We start from the raw sequence: 27,189 nt of genomic DNA on the forward strand, positions 1-27,189 counted from the left end.
CCACCTCGTCCACTGCTTTTTCCTTTGACTCGTTGTTGCGTCCCCCCATTGTGTTATTTCGAAAGAAGTCACCATCGTGTCATTTAGACTTTTTGTATAAAATCTTGTAGTTTTTGTATAAGATAGATACTTGCAGCTCTATTCATATGGAAATTAATAATTAGTTAGAACTATTATGTAGATGGGGAATAGGGTCCCCGCGAAGAATGGGGCCCCGTGGAGAATGGAGATGGGTAGCAATATTCCCCCACGGCGGAGAATGGAGCGGGGATGGGGAACAAATCTGAGGGCGAGGATGGAGAGTAGGGAGACATCCCCCGCCCCCGCCCTGCCCCATTGACATCCCTAGTTTCGAATTTCGACCTCTTAAACAATAATAAAAACTTTATTTTCTTTACGAAGAGACAAAGCTAGAGATACACTTAAAAATGTCACGTGAATATATTATAGAGTTCTTGCTCGTAAAATCACTATAAGCCAATAGGACCCTTTCTTCTAGCTTTTTTCATTAACTCATTTTCTTTTTTTCTTCTGGCTTTCTCATTAACTCATTAAACCATTATTTTTCCTTTAATTTGTGGCACACTCAACACTTATTCATACCATTCATTTCTCATCTTAACCAGGCTATTTGCTTTCACTTGCAAAACATATCCTCTCTTGCTTAATCCAACAACTCCAGCACCATCATCACCAGCAAAGCAGCAGCCCTTCATAGCCTTTATCCACACAACTATTAAATTTAATGAAAAATAGTTTATTATAGTGAGTGACGGTCCAAAAAATTTTAGTAGTGGGAACAAAATTTATATAACATCATAATATTTTTATAATAAAAATAATATGTGTATATAAAATAATAAATATTAAATTATCTATTAATTATTATATATCTGTGTATAAATATATGTATTGTTTAATTTATTTTTAATGTGTATTTTATATTTTAATATATATTTTATACAAATAATTATTTTTTATGTACATATAATATGATTATTGTTATGATTATATTTTATTATTATAAAATATGATTAGCCTTCAAAATATCTAATATATAAATTATAATACTAAAATAGTAATTTAAATAATAATAATATATAATTTAAAATTCTATTATTTTAGATTTTATATTTTAAAAAATTAAATAATTTTTCTCTTAACACTACCATCAAAATTTCTTTCTTTTTATATCTATATTACTAAATAATTATTTGAAAATTCACTTCCTAACACAATTAGAAGTCGACTCTTATTGATATTTATAGTTAAAAAAGTTCTTTCAATTAATACAGTTGCTATGCAAAAATTAAAGCTAATTTGAAAAGAAGATAAATAATATTCTTTTGAGTTGATTTTTAAAAAAGAACACTAATTTCGTTTAAATTTGAGAATTGATTATTTTACCGAATTTCTAATATAAAATTTTTAAATTGATGATTAAGTACCAAAAATTGAGTAAAAAATTATTGTGGAGTCAAATTTAATATCTAATGAGGACAAATAAATATTATTATCATATACTATTCAAAAAAAATTTAAATTGACACCAGTGTACGAAGAACCGTCCCTGATTATAGCTTATCATTATTATTTCTCATTTGAATATAAGATTTATGTATTAATTGCCAAAATAATTTTATATACCTTAATATTAGATATAGAAAATGTTAAAATAAAACTCCAATTATTCCTATTATATTTAATACACGTCTTAATCTAATTAAAATAAGTTCCATGTAGTCTTTCAATAAATTTTATTATTTAGTCTTACCTCATATATTGTGCCACCACATCAAATTATTCTAATAGATGACAAATGATCTATTGATATTTTTCTTTTCTTTTTTATTATTCACTTGCAATCATTTATTTTAGAATCTTTTTACTCAGGCATATATATCATTTAGATAATAAAACTGATCTATAAATACTAAAAATTCATTCTTATGTACTTATATATATTTATACATATTTTGTTTATTTTTCTAACAAAATGACGAAACTCTTTGCAACAAGAAATAAAATTATCAATTTTTTCCGTAAAAGAATAATCAAAACTTTTACCATAAGCAAATTTGTTCTTTGACACGGATTATTTTGATGCAACCACAATAATTAACGTATATTATACAAGAATCAAACTCTTTTCGGTCTTCACGTAATATAACGAAGTTATGGTAATCAAGCCGAAAACTTAAAAGCTCAAGTTAGTACGTAATCCAGAATCCGTATAAAATAATCAAATTCTTACCCCACACACACAACAAAGTAATAATAAAATTATGAAAAAATTCCACTTCTCTCTTATGAAAGATGTTAAAATGATATTTTTCTTCTCTCTATTTATAAAATATATATTTCTTTTCCTTATAACTTTTAAAAAATCTCTTCTTTAATTCATTTTAAATTTTTGTATTAACTAATATTAACTTTATCCATTTTTCGAGAAAAATAAATTATTTTTTATAAAATACCCTTTAACAAAAAATTTATTTTTTTGTTATTAAATTTTGTTTGTCAAAATACTCTTTAATAAATTATTTTTTTATTGATTAAAATATATTTTTACCAAAATATTTTAAAAAAAAGTCAATAATTAAATTATTTTTCCTAAAATACCCTTCAATAATCTTTTAATTATTAAATTATAATTTTACCAAAATTTTCATTAACAATTATTTTTATAGTTTACTATTAATTTTTTAATATCAATTTATATTATTTTAATATTAAATAAAAAAATTTTAGTATAATTATTTTTTGATATCAATAAATATTAATTATTATACATATTAACAGGGCTAAAATTTTTTTATTTAATATTAAAATAATATAAATTGATATTAAAAAATTAATAGTAAACTATAAAAATAATTAACAAAAATTTTACTAAAATCATAATTTAATAATTAAAAATTATAATTTAATTATTAAATTTTTTTAAAAATATTTTGGTAAAAATATAATTCAATCAATAAAAAAATAATTTATTAAAAAATATTTTGATAAGTAAAATTTAAAGATTAAAAAAATAAAATTTTTGTTAAAGAATATTTTTGTAAAAAACAATTTTTTTTTTTTGAAAAATGAATAAAATTAACATGAGTTAACACAACATTTAAAATAAATTAAAGAGGAGATTTTTTAAAAGCTATAAAAAAAATATACATTTTATAAATAGAAGAAAAAAAGAATGTCATTCTAACATTTCTCAAAAGAGGAGAGTGAATTTTTTTCTAAAGGCAACTCCGAGTTTGTTTGAGTAGTTGGCATAGTGATCAAACTTCAGCGTATATATAATGTCATGCAGGCTTTTGCTTATGGAGAATTTTATAATGTCATGCAGGCTATGACTTATGAATCATCGTTGGTTTCTCCGGACATGTATATTTACCTTATCCATGCTTTTGATAATAGTGTATGGGATATAATACAACCTTGTTCATATTGAACCCTGAACTTAGTCAACTATTATGTTTTAGTTAGTGATCAGCATCACCCTCAACACTATACATCAAATTATATACCAAAAAATGGGTAACAAAATCATGCCAACTATATTGCATGACACTGAGGATGAGTCTGTTTCCCTCCAAAAGTATTCAACAACCAGGTTTAACCTTTTTCCAAAAAATACCTAGGGACAAGCAACATGAGAAGGCAGCATCTTTTTGCCACTTCACCAAAAAACAAAGTGACCTGTCTAGTGTCACGGGTCAATTATCATCAGCTGGAACCCATTCCAAACCTACAAATCATTAACAGAATAACAAAATTATGAGATCAACATGCTAACAGAATAGCTTGCGGCCAACAATAAGACATTCCAATTTTCTAACATTCTCAAGTAAAATAACAGAATTCATTATGCAAGCATATATATGGGATCCATGTTCACAGCTTTGAATGTGTGCATTTAAGGATAGGGGAGATAGAATGAGAAACCTTGAAGGACGGATTTAACAGCTGCATTAGGAACAAGAACGCCAACTATATGCTGGTTATCAGCAGAAGTCTCAATGCGAACAACACGTAGCCTCCTATGGTTTCGGCGAAACTGTACAGATTTAAATCTGTAGATGAGTATTTCTTTTACATAAGCATATGTAGATTTAGAGATGTAAATTCTGATGAGTCCAAAAAGGCATCATAGCAGTTACATGTAACATCAAGAAAAAAAATTTAGCAATGCTCTCCATAGATTCAAAAACCACAGCTTCACATGATCAAACTCTTGTGGTGGAAGAAGGAACTTGTTCACAGTTGAAAAGTTTCTATGCTAAATGCCATTGGCTACTATTTCCATACTGCAAAGCTCACCATTTACTTACCAGCTTAGAAAGGGCCTATTGAATCATTGAACCAAAGAGATATATTACATACTGGTTAAATACCTGCAAAGAAAGGGCCTTCTCAATAGCTCGCCAAAGAGGAAGAATAGCACCACCCAAGATATTTACTTCCTGCCGACTTCGGCCAACAGTACAGAAGTTGCCAAGCTTACATTTGGGACCGTGCATGCACTGCCAACAAAGGATAGGAACCAACAAATCACATTAGCTTGGATTCTACAAATATTACATAGTTCCTCATGCTGTTACAACGTTTATGGGTACTAAAATAGGGTTGTGAATTCTCCATGCATGGATAGGGATATATCATTATTGTTCCCTTCTACTATGTCCTATTATTTTCCTGGTTTTAAACACTACATCATCTTTCTGCACTTGTTCTAAAGATATAGAAGGTACCAATTGATAAGAACCTTGGAGAACATGACCATATAACTAACTATTGTGATTGGAGAGCCAGTCCTTATAAAACCTAGCCAAGTCTCGTACTGTCAATGTCAGGCTCAGGTCCCATATGTGGCCATTGGACCCTATATTATAGTAGTAAAAAAATATCAAAACAAAAATAAATACAAGGATAAAGTATCATTTTAGTCCCCATCGTTTAGATCGAATCCTAATTTAGTCTCAAACATTTCAAACATCATATTTCAGTCCCACAAACTTTTAAATGTCCTATTTCAGTCCCAAAAAAGTTTTGAACGGGTTAAATATTGTCTCACCATTAAATTTGACACAAACAATTCGCATATTGAAGAGCCAACAACATTCGATTTCAGTATTAAGTAAAATCAATACACCAACAATCATTAATATAAAAGTTTTTCCTTTGATTTTGAAGTGCGTTGACGATTGATTATTAGGATTTGGAGTTTTGTACAAAAAAGAAATTGAGGAAAAGAAGTGTTATAAGAAGATTTGGTTATGTTTTTATAATACATGAAAGAAGATATGACTTAACTAATAACGTTATTAACGTTCACGTCACTCATTCCGTTAACTATTAGTGTCAAATTTAACGGTAGGACTACATTAAACCTGTTTGAAACTTTCAGACAGAAATATGACGTTTGAAACGTTAAGGACCAAAATAGTACTTTATCCTAAATACAAAAACAAAACAAAACATGACCATATAGCTAACTATCGTGACTGGACAGCCAGTCCTTATAAAACCTAGCCAAGTCTCCTACTTTCAATGTCAGACTCAGGTCCCATATGTGGCCATTGGACCCCATATTATAGTACTAACACAAATTTTCAAAACGGAAAAAAATACAAAAACAAAGGACACAATGAAAAAGGGGGAAAAAAAAAAGAGCAAAACAAGTCTTGGAGAGATCTTAGACATGAGTGCTGAAAAAAGCTTTACCCCCTGGATAGTCGTTCTTTTGTCAATTATTGTCTTCTTTAAAGTGGAACTTTTGTTATCCGTATCTTTGGATGATTTGTTTCTTATTAATAAAATTTATTTGTTGGACTAAAAAAAATCCGATTTAAGAACAACCGAAAGTCACAGAAGTAAGATGTATCATTACTGTGGCAGAAAAAAATGAGTGGATTCAAAATATTATATTGGATAAACAGCTGTTTTGACATCCCTTTTTCAAAACTAGAAAACTTGGGGATTTTAAAGCCTCTTTTGAAGAAAACCACAAACTGATAACTCAAGTGAAACTTCCTCTGAATCTAAAATTAGACAAAAAAATTGAAACAGTTCTCTGATACTGCACTAGTGCTATATGCATTCTTGTCAGTGACTCAGAAACGCATCAGTTATTGCAGAATCAATTTCTAGGAAGAACACAAATGCAAAGAAAAATTAGCAAGGCTATTGCTAATAATCATCATCACAAGCTAATATATTAGAACTTCATTAGGCCAAATCATCAAACTTTAAAGTTATGAACAAAGTTAAGTTCAAGAAATATTCAAAGGCAACAGCCCAAACAGCAACCAACATGACTCTTACTACCTAAGCATACTCCTTTTTTTGGTGGTTTGTCATTGATTTAGGGAAATGAAAAGAAATTTTTATCTGCAGTGGAGCATAAAGTTGATCCTAAAAGTGAAGCTACTAATAAATAAGATGAATATGAAACAAAAAAAGAAAGGACTAATGATATGATTGTCTAAGTTTAAATTTCCGTGCATCTATTTTATGTAAAAAATAACCAACCAAAATTTAAAGAAATAATAATTCAAACATACATATATATAATGAATTTTTAAATTTTTTTAATATACATTATAAGATTCTTTCGTCTTTAAAACTATTTTATTCAGAATTTTTAAAGTAAAAAAAAAAAAAATAGTTCCACTTCTAATATAAATTCTTAGCAGTTATCAATATATTATCAAAATATTAACAGGTATTTGATTGAAGATCGCAAAATAAACAATATTGACTAGACAAGTACTTGAGGGATCAAATATTGCAATTATAATATCCTTTATAAATAATATAGATGATCTTGGTTACAACTAAACACAGTCTACAACTCAAATTTAAAATGAGTATCAAAGCAGATCTGGATCAGTTTCAACATAGAAAGCAGAACTTGTCGTTCTCTCAACCCATGAGATTTTAATATTTTAATGAGGATGAATACCTGTTTAGATGAAACATTATATTCCACTTCCCATCCTTTTTGAGCATTCTTTAAACATGAAACTTTTTTATATTTCCTTTTTAATTCTGACAGATGCATGTCCCTGTAAATGGAGAAAATGCATAAGCATTACAGACTCAGGCTCAGCAAGTATTACAAACTATCTAATACATACCGAAAGGATTCTCCAACAGTAGGGCGAACTATCTTATACATATTCGAAACAGAACTGAAATGCAATGAGAAAAAAAAATTAATAATAATAAATAATGGCATCAGTAAATGAATAAGGAAAGCCTCTGTCAGTATGTATCGTACATCTCGAGAAACCTTTGGAAAACACCAGAAGACAGTATAACACAAAAATCCATAAACTTCTTAAGCATGACTCCACACCCAATGCTACCTCGGGGCAGAATTGGTCAATCTATTGCAAATGTTATTTAGGCCATATATATCTGATATGGAACTAAAGTAACACATCATCATTTGTATTTCTACGAGTGTGACTGTAAAACAAGCTTAAGATTTTAAATATGACATGTTGACCTAACATGATGATTGGAATTCGGAAACTATAATAAAATTCAAACTACGAGAAGCATATAACAAACACTTAAATTGTTATTATACCTTTCAAATGCTAAAATGAAATGACGCCTTCCTAACCACTCCCTCTTAGACTCGTAGAAACCATCATTGACTGATCCAAGCCCACCCTTCTGCTTCTCATTCAGCATGGAGGTTGCCAGCTGACACATAAATAACAAGTCAGCAAATGTAAGAATAAATACTAATTATTTTGGATGACATGGAAAACAATGGCACCTGCCATGTGGTCCCCCTATCCAAGATGAAAGTGAACAGAACCGTTGAAGCCCCCATCACTGGATCAATATAAACTGTCTGCACAACAATGAAAATTCTCTCCACACTATATTAATATAAAAAATAACAATAAACAAAGTAATAGCAGCAAAACTCTCGTGCAAGTGGAAAACCTTTGGAGTCCCTTGTAGTTCTACAACATTAGCCTTCATATCCACAATGCCTGTATCAAGGTTACCTTCAATGCGAGCATTCTGAATGAGATGATCAAATATGCTCGCAAATAATTCAAAAAGCCTGTTGCCAGAGTAGTAATCAGCAAACTGAATCTAATGCTTAAAGTACAAGAATCATATGTTTATATTGATAACATGGTTATAGAAAGGGATAGACAAAATGAGAGAATCTACTATGAGAGATTTTCATATATTCTAGTCTGTTGAATACATAACTGTCACTAAAAAGGTTAACCAACAGACCTATTCTGAATATCAGGAGGAAGTCCTAGAAGCCGATTGAGGAATCGCCGAACATCTTGCATATCATTATCACTAATGTAGCCAGATAAACTTCCAGAATGTTCCTCATATCCTAAAAAAAAAGAAGCCAGAAATATGGCCGAGAGAAGAGTTGAATATTGCCTCACAAAATAAACTTAAATAATCAATGACCAACCCTAAGATATAGTTAAAAAGTTGATGATTATTATTTCATTACTCCATCTGATATTGGGTGAAGTGAAAGAATGAATTAATAATTGTACCTTTAACTATTCCAACAGATAGAAGAGCAGCTTTTGCTTCCATAATAAATTCATTGATTGTAACAGGATTGTCAGATAAACATCCAGGAGGAACAACAGGAAGAGAATCCTAAAACACATTTATAAGTAAATAAAACTTCAAGTTGAATATAAGTTTATAACAGAACTACATAATTTTCACAACGTAGAAATTACAAAACCTGTTCCAATATTCCTTCGTACATAATCATTAGAGCCCTCTTTCCATAACTACTATCATAATTGTAAGCACTTAATGAAGGTCCAGCCCTGTCATGCATCAAAAATAACATTGACAAAGAAATTACAACTTGTTCATGCAATCATTATAAAAAGGTAGATAATCCAGCTTACCTGCGATCCCCCTGAGTCAAAGCACCAAGAGATTCTAATCTTTTAGCAACAACAGATGCAAAGCTTCGTTCACCACCAAGGTTACTAAAGAGCACCCTGCAGAGCATTTACTCATTGAGATTGGCTAAATAGGTGCATCATCTAGAAAGGCGTATCAACAAGAACAAAGTTCCTTCATCAAGTATGATGTCACATTCTTTTAATATTATTAGTGATATGCCAACAGGTGGTCTGTCGTGCAACATAAACTTGCCTAGGTTCCTTCTACTTTAGCTGTGGATATTTTGAGTCATATGCATTAAAAGGTATTAAGGGTGCTAGAAATCAGGATACAATCATATTATATCATAGAGTATCAAGTATGACATCTTAGGATTAGCATTAATATGATATGAAATACAACATCGTGATTTCTTGCAGATGGAACAAGTGGGTAAAGGATTTACTAAATAAAGATATTCATATTATTATGGCAGTTTTGACCTGTATTAATTAAGGCATGTGTGTTGAGTGGTTGCTGCGTCCCTAACATAGCCAGTGGTTTCTTTGGGAGCAAAGCAATCCCCAACGAGCATGATAGTTTAAAAGGACTGGGTTTTGAATGGTGTCATTTTGTCAATTTGATTCAATACTCATTTAGTATAACCGTTATTTTATTTCTTTGTACAAGATACCAAATGGATACCTGACAAGAATGAAAAATTAATGCAAAATTTCCAAGGTTTCAAGTTATGGTAGAAGGGTCAGACTACTACAAGTGTTTTTCTTTCACAGCCCCATTGGTCTTTGATTTTCACATTTTGTTTCTCATTTCTTAAAGAACCATACTAAGGGAGGCAGCCAACCATGTTTGGTCACTAAGAACCCCATATTTATAAAGACAATTCATCATTCACCTTTCCAAACTCACCGTATGACTAGACACTTGATCTAAAGACAGAAGCAATGGTGGAGTCAGGAACAAACCTAAGATTCTTTAATTTTGTCATAGGATCTATGATAACATTTATTATGTCCATATAAAGAAGAATGCCTTTCAAACTCGAGCACTACTTCCTTGTACTATAATACACTACATATATACTTGATATACAAACTTGTTCTCAGTCCATATAAAGAAGAATGCCTTTCAAACTCGAGCACTACTTCCTTGTACTATAATACACTACATATATACTTGATATACAAACTTGTTCTCATATGGAAAGCATCCTCCATCACATAAACTCATAATGCAAGCTTATTCTTCCATAATACTTTTTCAACTACAAAAATAACATCAACCAAAGTCTTGACCTTCTTGTTAACAAGTGCAAATTTTGAACTCCGACAATAATATATTCTAGTTCAGCTAACAATGAAACCAAAATAGTAAGCAGGAAAGTGATAATTTAACAAAAACTGCACACTGACCTGTATTCTGGAGCTGAAGCTTGATTTGATCGATGAGTTCTTCCAAACTGCTGAATTGCTTTGTCAGCACTCCAAGGAAGTTCTAAAGTTATATGAACCCTTCTTTTCTGTTTCATAGAGGGAAAGATCATACAACAGAAAAAGAAAAATAAATAAATATGATTTAAAGATTTCAGTCACGATTACAGTAAACATATTTCCACAAAAAGGGCAAACATATCATAGATATGGAATATTGTAGATTGATAAAGCTAAACTTACAAAAGCTATTGAAGAACTTCTATTCATTATTCAAAACAGGTTGATATACCTGATTAATAACCCTTCTATCTGCATGCAATGAAAAACCCGCAGATCCGGCTTCAGATATAATAGCAACAAACTTCTTAGCATCCAGAAAAAGCTTCTTTTCATGCATGTTTACCATCTCCATACTGATATCTTTTCTGTAGAGGAAAAAAGACAAGATAATTCAGTGGGGAAGAAAAGTAGTTTGAAATAGAATGGGAGCCAAAAACAACTCACTTGTTACGAGGCTCGTAAATTACACCCTTTCCCGAAGGGGCCCTCACAAGCCTGCCTTTTCTTCCTGTGATTTCAGCAACTTTTTCAGTGCCTCCTAACTACACAAAATTGTAATTTTAATGATCAGTAGAGAATCATAGTTAAGATACTTTTGGCACAAATATACTGATTTTATAAATAAGGTAAATTAATAAATTAATCACTCAAAATTTCTCCCCTCTAGATCAAGTAGGCCATTGACCATACAAAATCATTGTTTCTATAAATTATATTTGGACAAACAAGATAAAAACAAATTGTTAGATGACGAAATTGAAGATACAAGATTTTGTTGGACAAATTGCTATCTTGCAACTCTTTTGTAGAGTAATTGGTGGTCAATCTCAACAATTGCAAATAATATTGCATATTATAACATTATGGGAGATATCAAACAGTACCTAGCAGTTATATCACTGAGGCTAGCATGCCAAATAAGTTGTAAGGTAAACATTTAATGATCAAACTAATGTTGCAAACCTTTTCAGGATCAAATTAGTGTCCAGCATCTGTTTCAAGGATCAATGTGAATTCTCCTTGCTTTTTTCACTAACGTCAAAACATGGTATGTTCTCTTTCTCCTAACCTAGCTAATACTCATTATTTTGACATAAGAAGTACCAATTTATCATAACTTGGATATTTCTCAGTATTCTGCTGTCAACATGCTCTTATTCATCTTTGTTGAGATTATGAGTTTTAGGCAACAGAAGAAAAAAGTGAGAATTAAAAATAAATTTCTATTACTATTTTAATGTAATGTGGTAAAATAAATAATAAATCATGTCAGAGGACAAACTAAAGCCTTTACAAGATTAGATATTTTTTTTTTTATTTTTGTGATGATTGGTAAACCATCTGCTAAGCATATAACCTTTAGCATAAAAGGTTGAACATTTTTATTTGATATAAAAATACATTTGAGCCATTACAAAATAATATAAGCATTTTAGAAGCAATTGTTCAAGATGATGGGAGTGCTACGTTATGTATTTCATGCCACTTAACCAAATATGTGAAAATAATTGTAACATGATGGAAGATCATGTTAAAATGCTCCAGGATGTAAAAAGGAGTATGTACGAGATAGCAAAGTGAATATAAGCTCCAGTAAACTGCAAATCATTGTGATGCGAGATGAATAAACACAAATTCCCGTCACCTGATCAATAATATCATCCAAGGGATTGATCGGAAGATCTAATTTACGAATAGTCTCTAACAGTTTTGTCTTGTGGTCCAAAGCTGCATCATACCTGTAAATAAAGTTCATTAGAACAATAATCACTGCCAAAATAAACCATCTATTTTCCAATTATAGTCATAGTTGCTTTAATTCAATGTGCCTTGCAGTTGATCCTGTAAATAGTTCAACACAAATACCATTAAAACCACAGTTGCAGAATTCGTTAAAACATGTGCCAAACCTCTTCTTGAGTTCAGTTAGGTAGCCAGGACCTGGTTGGATGTCATTTGTTCTTCCTTTGCACACAGTGCATAACCATTTTTCTGGAGTTAAATTGTGAATTGGGGGACTTAAGCATTCTTGATGGACCAGTTTACCACAGCCAGAGCATGAAAGCAAATTATGCCTTTCCTGCAATGAAAATTGCAAGTCCAACATCTCTAGAGTTAAGATAATTCAAAAAAGCCTTTTCATTAGAAAAATGAATGAATAAATAAATAAATTAAAACGATACCTCCTCTAAGCTGCATAATTCACATGTCTGAAGCTCATCATAATCAGAGTCACTAGATTCAAGAGCAGAGGCAGCTACACCAACCCAATAGTCAAGTCAAATGAGGCCATGCAACAGATATTACAGTCATTATATTACCAGAACTTAAAGATATTCATCAGCATCTACATAAGAACTCCTCAAAACAGTGATTTTTCTATATATAAAACAATGTTCTTTAATTTACTTTATTATATTTTTTTAGACTATATATAAACAATATTTACAGAAAGTAACCCAAACAGGTGAAACTAATTCTAGTATTGCACAATACAGAAACATTACAGATCCATTATATAATAGAGTTTAATTTTGATGCACAGATAGTATAAACATTTTACACAGTCATGCATTCTTTTGGATGACGATTTACGTGGTAAATGTAAAAAAAAGTTATTTTTGCTAATGTGGTGTTATATGACTGAATGCACGTGTAAAACTACTTTATACTGATAGTGCATCAAAATTAAATTCTATATAAAAATGACAGAAAACATACCACTCTCTTCACCTTCTGGTTCATAATCAGATTCATCCATTTCAGGATCAGTGTCAGCTGCATCAATATAGTGGTAAAATCAAAGATGGAGGATCATGTGAGGTCAGCATGTGCTGAAGAAATGCATCACTACTTCCACATTATCTTAGACACTCCATTAACTTAACAGCATTCTTGGGAGCTTCTCAGTCACCTAGCATCTTTTAATTTTTTTAAATCTAATCATTACCAAAAAGAAGCCAAACTAGGAAAATTTTATTTTGTTAAAGACAATCTTGTGTGTAATTCTCTTCATACTTCGTTATAAAAGAACAGTACAACGTAGATTTGTGTAGCTTTTGGATAAGCTTCTCTAATTAAAAGCAAAGGCATCAAAAGATAATTATTTTTCTTTTAGAAGCTGCTTTTTATCACAAACATACAGTTTTTGAAGGCTTATCCAAAATCATACAGAGTTGTCAATCGATTATAAATCACAGTTGCATTGAAAACACATCAGTGTCTTCGATTGTGGTGCAGAATAAACTAAAAGGAATTACTACATATAACAGAAAATGTGGCACCTAAATGTTAGGTTTCCAAGTTAGTTCAAAGTAACTAGAGAACTTAGTTTGACAACAAATAAGATAGAAATAGATTCGTCAGAATCCCTAGACATTTGTGAGAATTTGGGTGACTTACTAGCATTTCGTAACAATCTCACAAGTCTATAAGAAAAACTAGTGCACGGTGAGTTCTAATTTGAGTTTTAAAAATAAACTGCTTCCTAGTTCTACCCAAGGAAAAAAGTTCCCTTGAACCTAAGTGGCAACAGCACTTTCTTTATGATGTAATTCTGTTTGTATTAATTTGTATACTCCACTACTGCACATTATTAATATTCATGGAATAAATTCTTAAAATGGACAAGAAAACAAAGAATAAATTATATTAATAGATAGATATTTATTTCTTTTATTGAAAAAAGAAAACTTTATTTTATGATTGCTAATTGGCACCCTTTATCACCAACCAAACGGCTATGACCAACTTACATAATGACAAAATAGTATGTGAAATGACTTAATACCAAAATCAGCACAAACAAAATAAGAAAAAGGATAGAAATGAAACACAATTCATTAAAATTTGCTTTGAGACACTCACTTTCAGATTCTTCGTAACTTTCAATATTACTAGAAGGATGCACCTTAGCTATGTTCCTGCCCTTTACTTTTCCTGATACACAAGGACTCGTTGAGTGCCCCATCCCCTCGAGATCAAGCAATGCATCCTTTTCTATAATAGAACAGAAAAAAAATTTGATCAAATAAATGGAAAATATATTATACGTACAAGATGGAACTTGCAAAACAAGGCCCAAATATACCATGAAGTTCGGGGTTCTCTGGCAATGGAAAACAGTCATCTACAAATTTTTCCAGCAACTCTTGAGGCCCAGAAATGAAATCATCAAGTTCAAAACCCTATCAGGGAGAAAAAAAAAAGAAAAAGAAAAACGAAGAATAAAAATCATGTGAAGTAGTGACATCAGAGAAAAACTGGTTTACATGGAGCGAGCGGCAACAGAATCCAAATACCCACGTATTTTGCCACAGCTCCTTCAGTCCTGGCTTCCCCAGTACTCTGCAGTCCTATAACTACACACTTATCTTCCATCAATGCTTGCTTCACTAGTCTCACAGTAGCAGGTACTTTAGCAGACAAACACACGTGTCTAAAGAAACGCTGCAGCATTGCATTGAAATGTGACAAATAAAACAAAACAAACAAAATATTAGCATCAATGAGATATCAAAACTAAGATTGTCATTAAGCACCAATCCTTACCTGGTGGCATGACCAGTATAATCTCCACAGTGTACGTGAATCAAATTTCACATTTAAGAAGGCATTGGAAGTTGTAGACAGTAAATCCACGCGCAGTTCCGACCAAAATTTTGCAGCTTTTTCATATATGTCCTAAGAAATTTGATAAGATCAATTACATAATCAGCTGACAATATTCAAATCAGAAAATAATTGTGAAACTAAACATAATAAATAGAACTACTTTTTAAATAATGTGCAGGTGATGACTGATGCCCATATATCTTTAATTCTTTATTATGTATACAAGGCAGTCCTTCTCTCCTACCACAGAGATGTAAAATTCACAACTTATGTCTAAAGGTTCAATGAAAAATACATCGTTTCTCAATTCCACATTTTTGGAAGAATAAAGGTCCTATAACTGGTGCGAGAACTCCTACTTAGAAAAGAACCATACAAAACAGAATGTAGAGCATACCAGTCAAAATGTGCAGAATTAAAAAAAAAGTCACATTTTAAGTTCAAGATACTGAAAAGTGAAAACATATGGCATTTCAAGCTGTGAATGTCCAGATAAACATATCGACAGTGCATGATATTGATATTTTCTAGTAGAAATAAACAACATATCATATTCGATTAAAGAGAGAGATTGATTTCTAAGAAACTGTAATCTGTTATGAGAGCTAGCAGCAAGCTAATCCTAGCAAGCACAGCAGTCTCTATTCTAGTTTCTATTCTCTTAAGCTATCTTACTAGCTTACTCTATCATCGCAGATAATAGTTCAGCTTATGCAGTGACTCATACCATCATCTTATCCTCTAATGGTGCTTCAATAACTTCAAAGTCAGCACCCTTGTAGCTAAGGGTCCGACATAAATACATTCCCCTGAAATCATAAAGATTAAGAATATATATTACATGCATACATGTGCATAAGGCTGCAGTGGGTGCATATGTGAAAATAATATAACCTTGCTTTCATGTCCATGGCAACTAGTTCTAGAGCTCCTACACCCCCTTTGTCAAGTGCACCTGGATGTATATACCATGAGAATGATAAAAAGATTACGGGGTCTGAGCCAACATACATGAATTAATCAAACAGGTACATAGACGAACATTGAAACTAAGCAATTCCAAAGCTGTTCCAAACAAAGCAGCAATGGGAATTTAAACAACCAAAAATAAATAAATTATCTAGCACTAAAAAGGATACAAAGAGAAGCCATTACCACTATTTTGCACAAATTTCCACATGAGAATATGAGTATATTTATAGTCTAGGAATAATAAAAATAAAAATATTATATGTTTTGCTATATGATACAACAAATACAAACTAAGCAATCTTTAATGTATGTTAGAATGGCCAAGATTACATGAACGATTAGACAACAGAATTTCCTTCTGAAAAGAGTACAACAGCTAATAAATACAAGAGACTGGGTAAAACTAAAACATATCCATGAAAGGGAGGACAGAGAGTATATAAAGAAGTAGCTATAATAGATATTTCAAAAAAAAAAAAAAGATATAAACTCAACCTAAAAATTCCTTGAAATCACAGAAAGAAGTTCCATCACCCCAAAGGCCAAGTCGAACCATATAAGCCATGTTGCGGGGTTCAGATGCACCAGTGGCAGAACAATAAACAACACGAGCTTCGGGTAGTTGAGCCTATCAAATCAAATCAGATTATGAAAGCTTAGTAGAAAATATAGCAATTCATCTCTCATCATTACAAAATGAAAATTTTACAACATTGAAGACAGATAAACACAGCAACAGACATTGAAGACAGAGAAACAGAGATGAACCAAGACTGTGGAAGAGCTTTTCTATAAATTCAAGTTAGTAGGAAATGTTTAAAAATCACTTTGATTATGAAAAGACACACAGAACACTTCATACATTACTAGCAAATTTTACATAAACCTCATATTACTACTTTGTACAAACAAGAAAGAGAAATAATTATTATACAAGACTTTGACCCTATAACCCTACTTGTTTTTACTAGCAAAAACGATAATAACATTTTGGTAAATATAATCCCCACAATATTTTGATTATAACACCTAAGTACCTAGAAGTCTAGAACATCAAATGCATACATGTCACCTTTCTAAGACAATCATGCCATAACAGTATAGCTCTTCTAGTTGGTAGTTTCAGTCATCGCTTCTAGTTTCATAACAAAATTCTTGCAACACATTTCAACTTTTATAGACAAAAATATGGGCTAATTGTTTTTGACAGACTAATATGTTAAGCCCTACTCTCCGGGACCAAAATATCTGTCTATTTTGCTACTAACAAAGGGCTTGAGGCAAAATAAACTGCCTTTTGGTCACTTTTTAATCCTCAAACTACCGTTCTGCACACTACCATGTCAACCAGCATATCTAACGCTTCACCCAACATCCTCCATGTTCTCCTTTTGGCAGTTTTACAAAAAATCTCCTCCCTTCTCATCCTAGTACAAACACAAACACACATCCCTTCTTATAAGTCTTACCTCATTCATGAAATCACTATCATCCAACTTATAACCAATTGAATTGAAATTATTTTGTAATGTGCATATTTTTATTGATGAATAGTAATTGAATAATTACTAATATAAATTTCTCAAAATTATGTTTACTTAACTTTAATTATAAATTCAACAATAGAAAAAAAACGGTTAAGCCACTAGTTATCATAATTTTTGCGCAAGACAATAACCAAGGCCATGTTTAAGTATGGGAAAACCCCAACAAGCCTAGCCCTTATACACAACATACCAACATTACGTATAATGTGACACAACATGAAATACTCTAGCATCTAACACTCCCCACAAGCTGCATAATAAAAATTAAATAAACAAAATAAAGTAAACTAGATGAAGACCCGCGAATTTGAGCTAAATTAATTATATTATATAATATAAATTTAAAATGCTATATATACTGCTTAGGGATGTATTAGATCATATGTAAATTAATATTAAACATAGAAGTTAATTTGTAAAAAATATTGTACAATACATTTATTAATTTGGCAATTTATATATGATTTAATAATATTATTATTCAACAAAAAAGAAATACAAAAAAAAATATACAGTTAAATATAGATAATAATTGTGCTTAACCGTTACTTTGTAATTCAATTGAATAATAATATGAATTAAATTTAATTGATTAGAAATTTAAAATTTTGTTTAGTAGCATATCAAAATTAATTTAAATTTTATAAAAGTTGATGATAAATGACAATTAAAATAAAAAAAATTAATTCAAAATTTAAGATTATAAAAAATAAAATTATATATAAATCAAACTATATAAGTAATAATAACATTCAATTGAAATTTATTCACCTAATATAAGCAACAAAAACAATATATAACTTATGAATGCAATTAGAAATAGAAAAACTAGTGAATACAATCACACAATCACCTAGCAAATTTAAAAAAAAAAAAAAAAAAAACTATGACCATTAACCAAATTCTAGTTGTGCAAAAAATTCGCAAGCATGGAAAGGGAGAAAGAGAAAGATGTCCGAAATTATGTTAGAGGAGATAAAGAAAATGTGTAAAGTGAATGTTGATTTATCTAGTAAATATTATTAATGTTTTGATAATTAAAAACGATATTCAATTAAGGAAAAAGAAGTTATATATAGGCGACAAAGACACTACATAACTCATGAATACAATTACACAATGAAATAAAAAAATTAATGAATATAATCACACAATTATCTAATACATACATTTAGCAAATTAAAAAATAAAAAAATAAAAACTATGGTCATCAACCAAATTCTAATTGTGCAAAAAATTAGTAAGAATGGAGAGGGAGAAGGAGAAAGAGAAAGGTATGAGATTATGTGAGAGGAGATAAAGAAAATGTATGAAGTGAATATTGATTTATATAGTAAACATAAAAATGAGTAATGAGTATAAGAAGAAAAGAGAAGGAATTAAATTTTAAATAAAATTATACCTATTAAAAAGAATTAACATTAACATTGAAAACAATAGTATAACCTACATAAAAATAAAGGGTAAGAGAATATGTAAAGTTAAGGTTAAAAAAAATCCTATAATATTATATAAAGATAGGTTATTATGAGGAGATAAAAATACAATGAAAATCCTATGACATAATGCAAGGATAGAAGAATTGTGCTCAAGTTGTATGAATTAGCCACATAAGCTGGAGTGGTATAATTGTAGAAACCTAGAAGGCTAACAAGAAATCTAGAAACTATCTTTAGCTCTCTTTTAATATATTACTAATAGATTACCAAAAGAGAAAGGGCTACCCGGTGCACAAGAATCATAAAAACATAAAGATCTCTAGGTTCCATAAATTATAGAACGAGATTGCTTACCATGTATTGAAAAGGTAAAGAGATGGAGAAAGGCAAGCAGAAAATGAAACAAGGATGAAGTTTACAAATCAAAACAAGAAAAAGAAGTATACAAAAATAAATTTAGGTTTTCTAACTACTACAATAATTTGTATAGGTCTTATCTTCATCACTATGGGCTTATGAAAAAAAATATGTCAGTGTATACATGAAATACTATGATTTATATTATCTTTCTTTATCAATTATCAGGCAGCTCCTAGTTTATGAATTGTGGAATTTTCAGTTAGGTTAACCTTCTTTCCCCTGAAATATATATATATATATATATATATACTTTTGTGGCTCACTGTAGAATTACTAGTCACAATCATATAAAACATGATATCAGAAATTGCCGTACTAATCCAAGCATTATTAGAGCATTAAGCAGAAACCTGTATATCAAGCACTGCTTTGCCAGTTTGTGTTGGCTGCATACCACCTTTAGCTTCCGGCATCAAGTTTTTCGCTTTGTGACACTATAATTAAACAGATCACTCTTAGCAACAGAAAGTTACACCAAACAAAAAAAATACTACAAGAAATACTCATCACTACCAAAATATCATATGAAATCGAACAACAAAATTGACAGTTTTCACTTGGAAGAAAATAATTCAATTATCTTCCAACCTCATCGAATATTATAAGACCATCAAACTTTGGCCCACACCACTGCACAAGTTGTTTGAGACGAGATTGACCCTTATCAGAGGATGCTATGAGGCTACTGTAAGTTGAGAAAACAACCCCATCCTTGACTCCAACAGACTTCGAAGAAAGCTTAGAATAAGGCAGTTTGTTCAAAGCATGCACTAGGTCCAGCGAAAAAAGGAAGACAGTTAAATGTATATTGCATAATAACTTTTTAAATAGTGATTAAACAATAACACCCTGTTTGTAACGAAACCTTAATAAATAAATAAATATAATGCTATAAACGTCTAAAAGGAATTTCAAGAAAATAAATGTAGCTTGAGAGTCAGCAAGCCAAATACAAGGTGAAGCTCTATAATTCATATCAAAAGTGTACCCAAGACCTACATTATTTTATGATTACCCAAGGCATTCTAATCAGAACCAGATAATCCTTTTAACATATGATTTTTGTTCGGTAAAAGCAGTCAGGAGATAAATAAATCTTTGTGGAGTTCCTAATTTGAAATATATCACTAGTTGGGATTTTCTCTTCTCCTTTAGTTATCTGCATTTTGGGTTTTGGAGGATTCCTATCCCCATCTGTCAGTCTCTTATAAGAACCATCTATGCTGACATTAGTTATATCTACACCATAAAAGCTAGCATGTAATAGAACTTTAGCTAAATAATATACCTTTAACACAAGTTGCACCCATATCATCCAAGTCTCTTCTGGCATCAAACTTCAAGTCTGAACCAACAGAAATCCATCTACATGATCATGGAAACATAAAGGGGCCATTTAAAAAAATCCCAGTATGCAAGTTCATACTACGGAAAAAAAGGGTTACAAGCACATATAAGCAAGCATCAAAATCGTGAATTATACTCCCTTAACTACAAATATAAGTCACTTTTGACAAAAACATGCATATTAAGAAATCACTAACTTCAAAAAAACATTTGAAGTGCTTGGAGTAACAAAATTAAGCATATAATTAATGAAAAAGGTATAACTAGGGGGAAAAAGATATTAAAACATCCTTAAACTAATCAAATGACAAGCATTGTTGGACAAACTTTTTGATAAAAAGTTGCTTATATTTCAGGATCGAGAGACTAGTTAATTTCAATATAGATGCATGACTGTATGTTCAGACAGCAATCTGAACTTACAACGCCTTTTCCCGTCCTTGCTGCCAGTTCTCCCAAATAAGCCCAGCAACTGAGCGGCCCTTACCAACACCAGCTCCATCCCCAATAAAAAATCCTGCCCTTGTGCCGTCTGGAAGGTGTAGAAGATGCCTCTGTTGAGGAAAAGAGCATCATAGACAAGAAGCCAAACCATCATTATTTGTTATCAATAAATGTCAAAGAAAAACGACAAACCTGACAAGCATAGACCAATGTCTCTATCTGCAGGCATGACAAAGCCTTTGAACTTTCCAAATAATCTTTAAGTATTGGATCATAAGTAGGTTCAGGTGGCTGCACTGCAGACAAGGAAGAAGTCTCAACAACAGGATCTGGGTGCGGAGGTCCCATAGATACTTTTGCTGGCCGCTGAATAATGAGAAACGTGAAAAGTTTGAGCAGCTAATTGTGTTTCCAAGGCTTGAAATGGATAGTTAATATCTATTTGCTAATTTGGTTAACATTAAAAAAAAATATATATAAAAGATAAAGGAACACCGGTGTTCAATCGAGAGGATCTTTAACTCACATAATCTGTAAATGTTTCTCCTGCTGTTCCGCCTTCATCTTCATCACGTTCAACCTCAACCGCTAGCTGTTATTAGTTTAATGTTGATTTAAAATATTGAGATAAAAAAATTCCCTGTTTCCAATAGATAACATTGAGCAGAGTTTTTTTTTGTCTCCTCTATATCCCTTTCTCTGCTAGACTGCTAGACTCATCAACTCAACAAATATTAACGTCACTCAAATAAATTCAACATAAAGTCACAACCATTCTAAAAACCACATCCACAAAAGCATGCTTATTTTTTATTTAAAGAAAAGGAAAATTTTCTAATAAGACGCTTGGACAAAAAGTAGGGTTGATTTTTCAACTAGAATTTTAGGAGGAAGAATAATAATATAAAATACAAAAAATTATTATACACGATAGTTCCATAAATGATGATAATATTTAGTTTTCTGGTGAAATATTTAATTTAAAACAATACATGAAAAATCCTCTCTTTCTCTTTCTTTTCCGATAAAATAGATCTTTTTAATTTTTTTAACAAATAAAAAAATAAAATAAAACTTTTATTTTTAATTTTATAAGTGAAACTAATAAAAAATTAAAAAATTAAAAATCACACTTCCTTCTATTGTTAAAAAAATTAAGAAGATTCATCGCCTGTTAAATCAACGTCAAATCAATCAAACTAGCTTCTTTTCTTTTTTTTTTTTATTTAAAATGAGATTTTATAATAATAAACAGAAGCGTTCGGAATTTAAAAAAATAGAAAAATAAAATACACCTCGTTGATTTCTTCGGTCTCGACGGGGTTCTCAACACCACACTTAGGGCAAGCGAACTTCGTGAGACTAGCTGGAACGGAAAAAACCCCTTTGCAGCCTCTGCATGGAACCTCAACCTTACTTGAACCAGAGCCGCCATTCTGCTTCTTGCGTAGCTTGCTAGTCTCCGTGGCGTGTTTCCGCTTCTTCGCAGCCGCTCCAGCCGGCGGCACTGGTGGTTGCGATTGTGGCGGTGATACTGATGGTGGTGGAAGTGGTGGTAATGGCATCGGCGGCAACCGCTGCGGCATTTGGCAAGCAGGGCAAACAAACTCCACGACGTTCATCGACGTGGTCAGTGGCGTGCTGCAGCCGGCGCAGAGCACAGTTAGGGCAAAGGGCGGCGGTGCCGATGGTATAGTCATTTTGGGAGATTAGGTTAGTCGTAGAGAGAGAGGGGGAGGGGGGGGAGAATGAGTAAGTGGTGGGAGGAAATAGAGGGAACGAAGAGGGTGGTTAATAGATGAACAAAGGAAGAAAGAAAGCGCGCCAAAATGTATGGGTTTGTGATTTGGCGGAAACTTACTCGACACGCTTGCGTCCTTTCCTCTATACAGTGGCGTTTCACTTTTTTCAATTTTTATTTTTCTTTTTTTAATTGGCTAAACAATCAAAATCGCTCTAGATTTTTCACCAAGCTATAATGATATCCAAACTTTTTTAATTGATAAGGATATATCAGTTAAGATTATAAAATAAAAAAATTATATAAAGAATTAAAATTTTTAATATATTTATTTTATATTTATTAAATAAAAACATTAAAAAAAATTTATTAATAATAAATTTATTATGTGCTTAAAAATATATATTAGCTAAATCTTTGATAGAAATATTTTTAAAAAATTTCAAATAGAATAAAAATATTAAATCAAATATATATTTTTAAAAAAATTTAAAATAAATTAAATTTTGATAATTTTTTACAAGTATAATAAAAAAAATTAAAATATTTTTATCGAGTTAAATTTTAGTTTTGTTTCCGAAATTGGAAAATTTATATTAAAATCATCCATGATTTTCCAATTGTATCATTAAAATGCATATTTTCCAATCTTAAAAATTATTAAGGTGCAATTAAATTAGAGACTATTTAAAATTTGGTGATTTTATTTAAATAATCTTTTTGTAATTAATTTTGTTAATGACCAAAAAAATAAAAAAAATTAGGAATCGAGTTTTTATTTAATTTTATTATGTACCTATTAAATAGTTATCTAACTATTTTTATAAAATTTTGAATCAAATATATAAGCAATTTTTAAATACAAAAATAATTTACTACATATAAAAAAATAATATTTTTTATTTATTTTTGTCGAATTTTATAATATGTTAGAAATCTCTTTGTTGTTATTAAAAATGAAGGATATTTCTATTAACGTCTTAAAAAAGCAGGAGCGATTTTGGTGAGGGTAGCTTTTGTACCGAAAATTTTTCAAAAATTTTTAAAATACTTTTAAAGTTTAATTTGTTTTATTTTCGTCCACGTTTCAAATATGTTTTAATTATAACCTTGACCATTAATAATTTTAGCAGAAATACTGACGTGGTAATTAATTGACGTGGTAATTTCAAATACTTAATATACTAAAGTTAGGTTTTCCCCGACTAATGAAAGTGAGGTGTCACTTTTTCATGAATCTATTTTCTCTCTAAAATGAATGCATTTAATGAATAATACATAATTATACTAATTTAGAAAAATATCTTTATTATAATTATATAAAATCAATATTTAATGCATTATTAAACTACTTATCAATTATTAATCAAAAATCTTTTTAATTATTTTAATGAATAATACATAATTATACTAATTTAGAAAAATATCTTTATTATAATTATATAAAATTAATATTTAATACATTATTAAACTAATTATCAATCGAAAATATTTTTAAACATTTTAATTATATTCATCTTAATTATATTTATATCCTTCTAATTCTTATTCATTATCCAATGATTTTATTAGTGGCAAGTTGTTAACCCATTTATATTTATAATAATAATAATTTTATTAGGATAAATATCAAATTCTATTCCTAATATAAAAATATAAAATTTAATTCCTTCCATTTTTATTTTACCACTATAAAAGACCATGTATGCTAGAAGAAAATATCATTCGTTTATCAATTACTCTTTCATTTGATAGCTTTTACAACAATTCTTTTTCTTCCTATTACACGTCGTTGCAAGAAGGCAACTATCGTGGACACAAACTACCACACTCTCCAACTTTGGTGCTCATCATTTGGAGCTATATAAGATATGTTATCTATGAAGTATTTAAGGGTAATGCTAGGTAGACAAAAAAAACAGCCAGAACTTGACTTATTTAGCATTAATTAATTATCGCAACAATTAATGAATGCTAAATAAGGCAAGTTATGACTGTTTTTGGCTGATTTTTTTTTGTTACCAAACATTTCCGTTATAGACCATGGTGTTATCATGTATGCATAAATAAAAAATGTTTCGTATTTAAATTTAAGTCATTTACCTGTTTGTGGTATATTGTAGTGTGAAATTACTTTCAATATGTGTTGTGTAATGATATTATATTCTATTTTAAGCTTTTACTTTAGAACTGTATTATAATTTTATCTCATCATTTTTTCTTAGATATCAAGTTAACGTATTTTTATTTATTATTATTATTGAAACGGATGTAATATGAAATGTACAAAAAAAAAACTCTCACATTCAATTTATTTTATTGTAGTCTTCTATCTATTCTATTTATTTTTATTTTCTTCTTATTCATTTTATTTTCTTTTTAAATGTTATATAATTTATTATAATTTATACCAATCTCCTTAATATACTAAAACTGAGTTTTTACCCAACTTATGATGGTGAGGTGTCATTTTTTCGTGAATCTATTTTCCCTCCAAAATAATTGCACTATTTCTCTCTTTTAAATTTATTTTTAAAAATGATCTTTAATTGATATAATTATATTATAATTAAAATTTTTTGAATGCATGATACATAATTATATTAATTTAAGATAATTTCTTTATTATAATTATACTAATCTCTTTTAAATTTATTTCAGAAAATTATCTTAATTATAATTATATAACAATATTATACTTAGCATTTAATGAATAATTCATAATTATACTAATTTAAAAAATATCTCTATTATAATTATATAAAATCAATAATTAATACATTATTAACCTAATTATCAATCAGAAATATTTTTAACTATTTTAATTATATTAATTTTAATTATATTGATATAATTCTATTTTTCATTCATTATCCTAAAATTTTATTAGTGACAAGTTATTATCTTAATGGTGACCTATATAATACTAATACTAATAATAATAATAATAATAAAAAGATAAAAAATTATATTTTAGAGAAATATAAATTAGTTATTAATAATTGGTTATTAATAATGATAATTATATGATTAATTTTTAGTAATCATTAAATATTTTTAATATAAATAACCATGTTTAATTAATTAACAAATGAAAGAAAATATTATTACATGATTGTGGAAGCAACAAAATATATATATAACCAATTTAATATTAATAACGATAATTATCGTTATTATTCAATAATAATAATAATAATAATAATTTTTTATTTTATTAAAACATTCATCTAATTGAATTAATATAAATATTTAATAAAAATAAAGGATGGATTTTTTGGCTTGAAGGATAATACAATCAAATATTCTTGAAGATTTTAAAGTTGTGAGTATATATTCTTTCTATATTAATACACGCATGCATGTTACCTCAATTTTTTCATAAATGTAAAATAACATTTACCCATTAAATTTATTAGTTGCTCAACCGATTCATCTTATTTATTATAATTGAGATTGATTTATAATCATAAATATTTTTTTTTCTTCCATTAATTTTAGTAAAAAAATTCATGACGTAAAATAAAATAAAATAAAGTCAGTATCTACTTTTTTTTTCTCAATATTTTTTATATTTACGGTAAATATTAAATGTAAAAAAAGAAAAAAATAATATTAATTATTATCACTTTTATTTATTTACATTCATAATTAAATTTAATATAATTATAGTAAGTCTCTATAATTATAACAATTTATATCTGTTACATATATAACAATTATATTATATATAATTATATATCTCCTCTTTTATATATACTTAGCAAGTATTTCTATTTATATAATCTACTTAATATATTAAAATTGAGTTTTTTCTCAACTAATGAGAGTGAGATGTGAATTCCTCCTGAATTCATTTTCCCTCTGGAATGAATGCATTTAATGAATAAGGCATAATTATACTAATTTAGTAAAATATTTTTATTATAATTATATAAAATCTATATTTAATACATTAGTAAACTACTTATCAATTATCAATCAAAAATATTTTTAATAATAATAATAATAATAATAATAATAATAATAATAATAATAATAATAATAATAATAATAATAATAATATACTTCTACTTAATATACTAAAATTGTATTTTTTCCTAACTAATGAAGTGAGGTATCAATTTTTTATAAATTCATTTTTCTTCTAAAATGAAAGCACTATTCTCTCTTTTAAATTTATTTTAGAAAAATATCTTTATTATATTTATATTACAATTAACATTTAATGAATAATGTTT

The 27,189-nt window shown here is 29.3% G+C and overlaps 1 protein-coding gene across 1 annotated transcript; it reads right to left on the reverse strand.

Moving 5' to 3' along the window:
* Positions 1 to 3,392: 3,392 nt before the first annotated feature.
* Positions 3,393 to 22,964, reverse strand: LOC107611191 (protein FORGETTER 1-like). The gene is made up of 33 exons (XM_088497674.1): positions 22,503 to 22,964; positions 21,734 to 21,799; positions 21,400 to 21,573; positions 21,187 to 21,317; positions 20,705 to 20,781; positions 20,005 to 20,186; positions 19,767 to 19,850; positions 16,506 to 16,638; positions 15,933 to 15,993; positions 15,766 to 15,847; positions 14,976 to 15,107; positions 14,730 to 14,873; positions 14,515 to 14,611; positions 14,292 to 14,423; positions 13,146 to 13,202; positions 12,608 to 12,681; positions 12,335 to 12,504; positions 12,070 to 12,163; positions 10,869 to 10,966; positions 10,654 to 10,789; positions 10,344 to 10,450; positions 8,931 to 9,026; positions 8,759 to 8,846; positions 8,559 to 8,667; positions 8,275 to 8,386; positions 7,969 to 8,092; positions 7,796 to 7,873; positions 7,601 to 7,719; positions 7,143 to 7,196; positions 6,968 to 7,070; positions 4,398 to 4,526; positions 3,949 to 4,060; positions 3,393 to 3,751 (listed from the first exon to the last, which is right to left on the reverse strand). The coding sequence occupies exons 1-33, from the start codon at positions 22,905 to 22,907 to the stop codon at positions 3,720 to 3,722; spliced, it is 3,792 nt and encodes a 1,263-aa protein (XP_088353800.1). The 5' UTR covers positions 22,908 to 22,964; the 3' UTR covers positions 3,393 to 3,719.
* Positions 22,965 to 27,189: the final 4,225 nt, after the last annotated feature.

The sequence above is a fragment of the Arachis ipaensis genome, chromosome B8, assembly GCF_059453495.1.
Source record: "Arachis ipaensis isolate K30076 ecotype BB chromosome B8, ASM5945349v1, whole genome shotgun sequence".
In the NCBI taxonomy this organism is placed as follows: Eukaryota; Viridiplantae; Streptophyta; class Magnoliopsida; order Fabales; family Fabaceae; genus Arachis; species Arachis ipaensis.

Bases quoted from the DNA above. Each gene is read 5' to 3' on its own strand.
- LOC107611191 (XM_088497674.1), bottom strand. From the start codon at position 22,907: ATGACTATACCATCGGCACCGCCGCCCTTTGCCCTAACTGTGCTCTGC. The intron at 7,197-7,600 runs GTATAATAACAA...ATTGCATTTCAG, and splicing joins TTCATTTTAGCATTTGAAAG to TTCTGTTTCGAATATGTATA. The intron at 3,752-3,948 runs GTTTCTCATTCT...AATGATTTGTAG, and splicing joins TGTTAAATCCGTCCTTCAAG to GTTTGGAATGGGTTCCAGCT.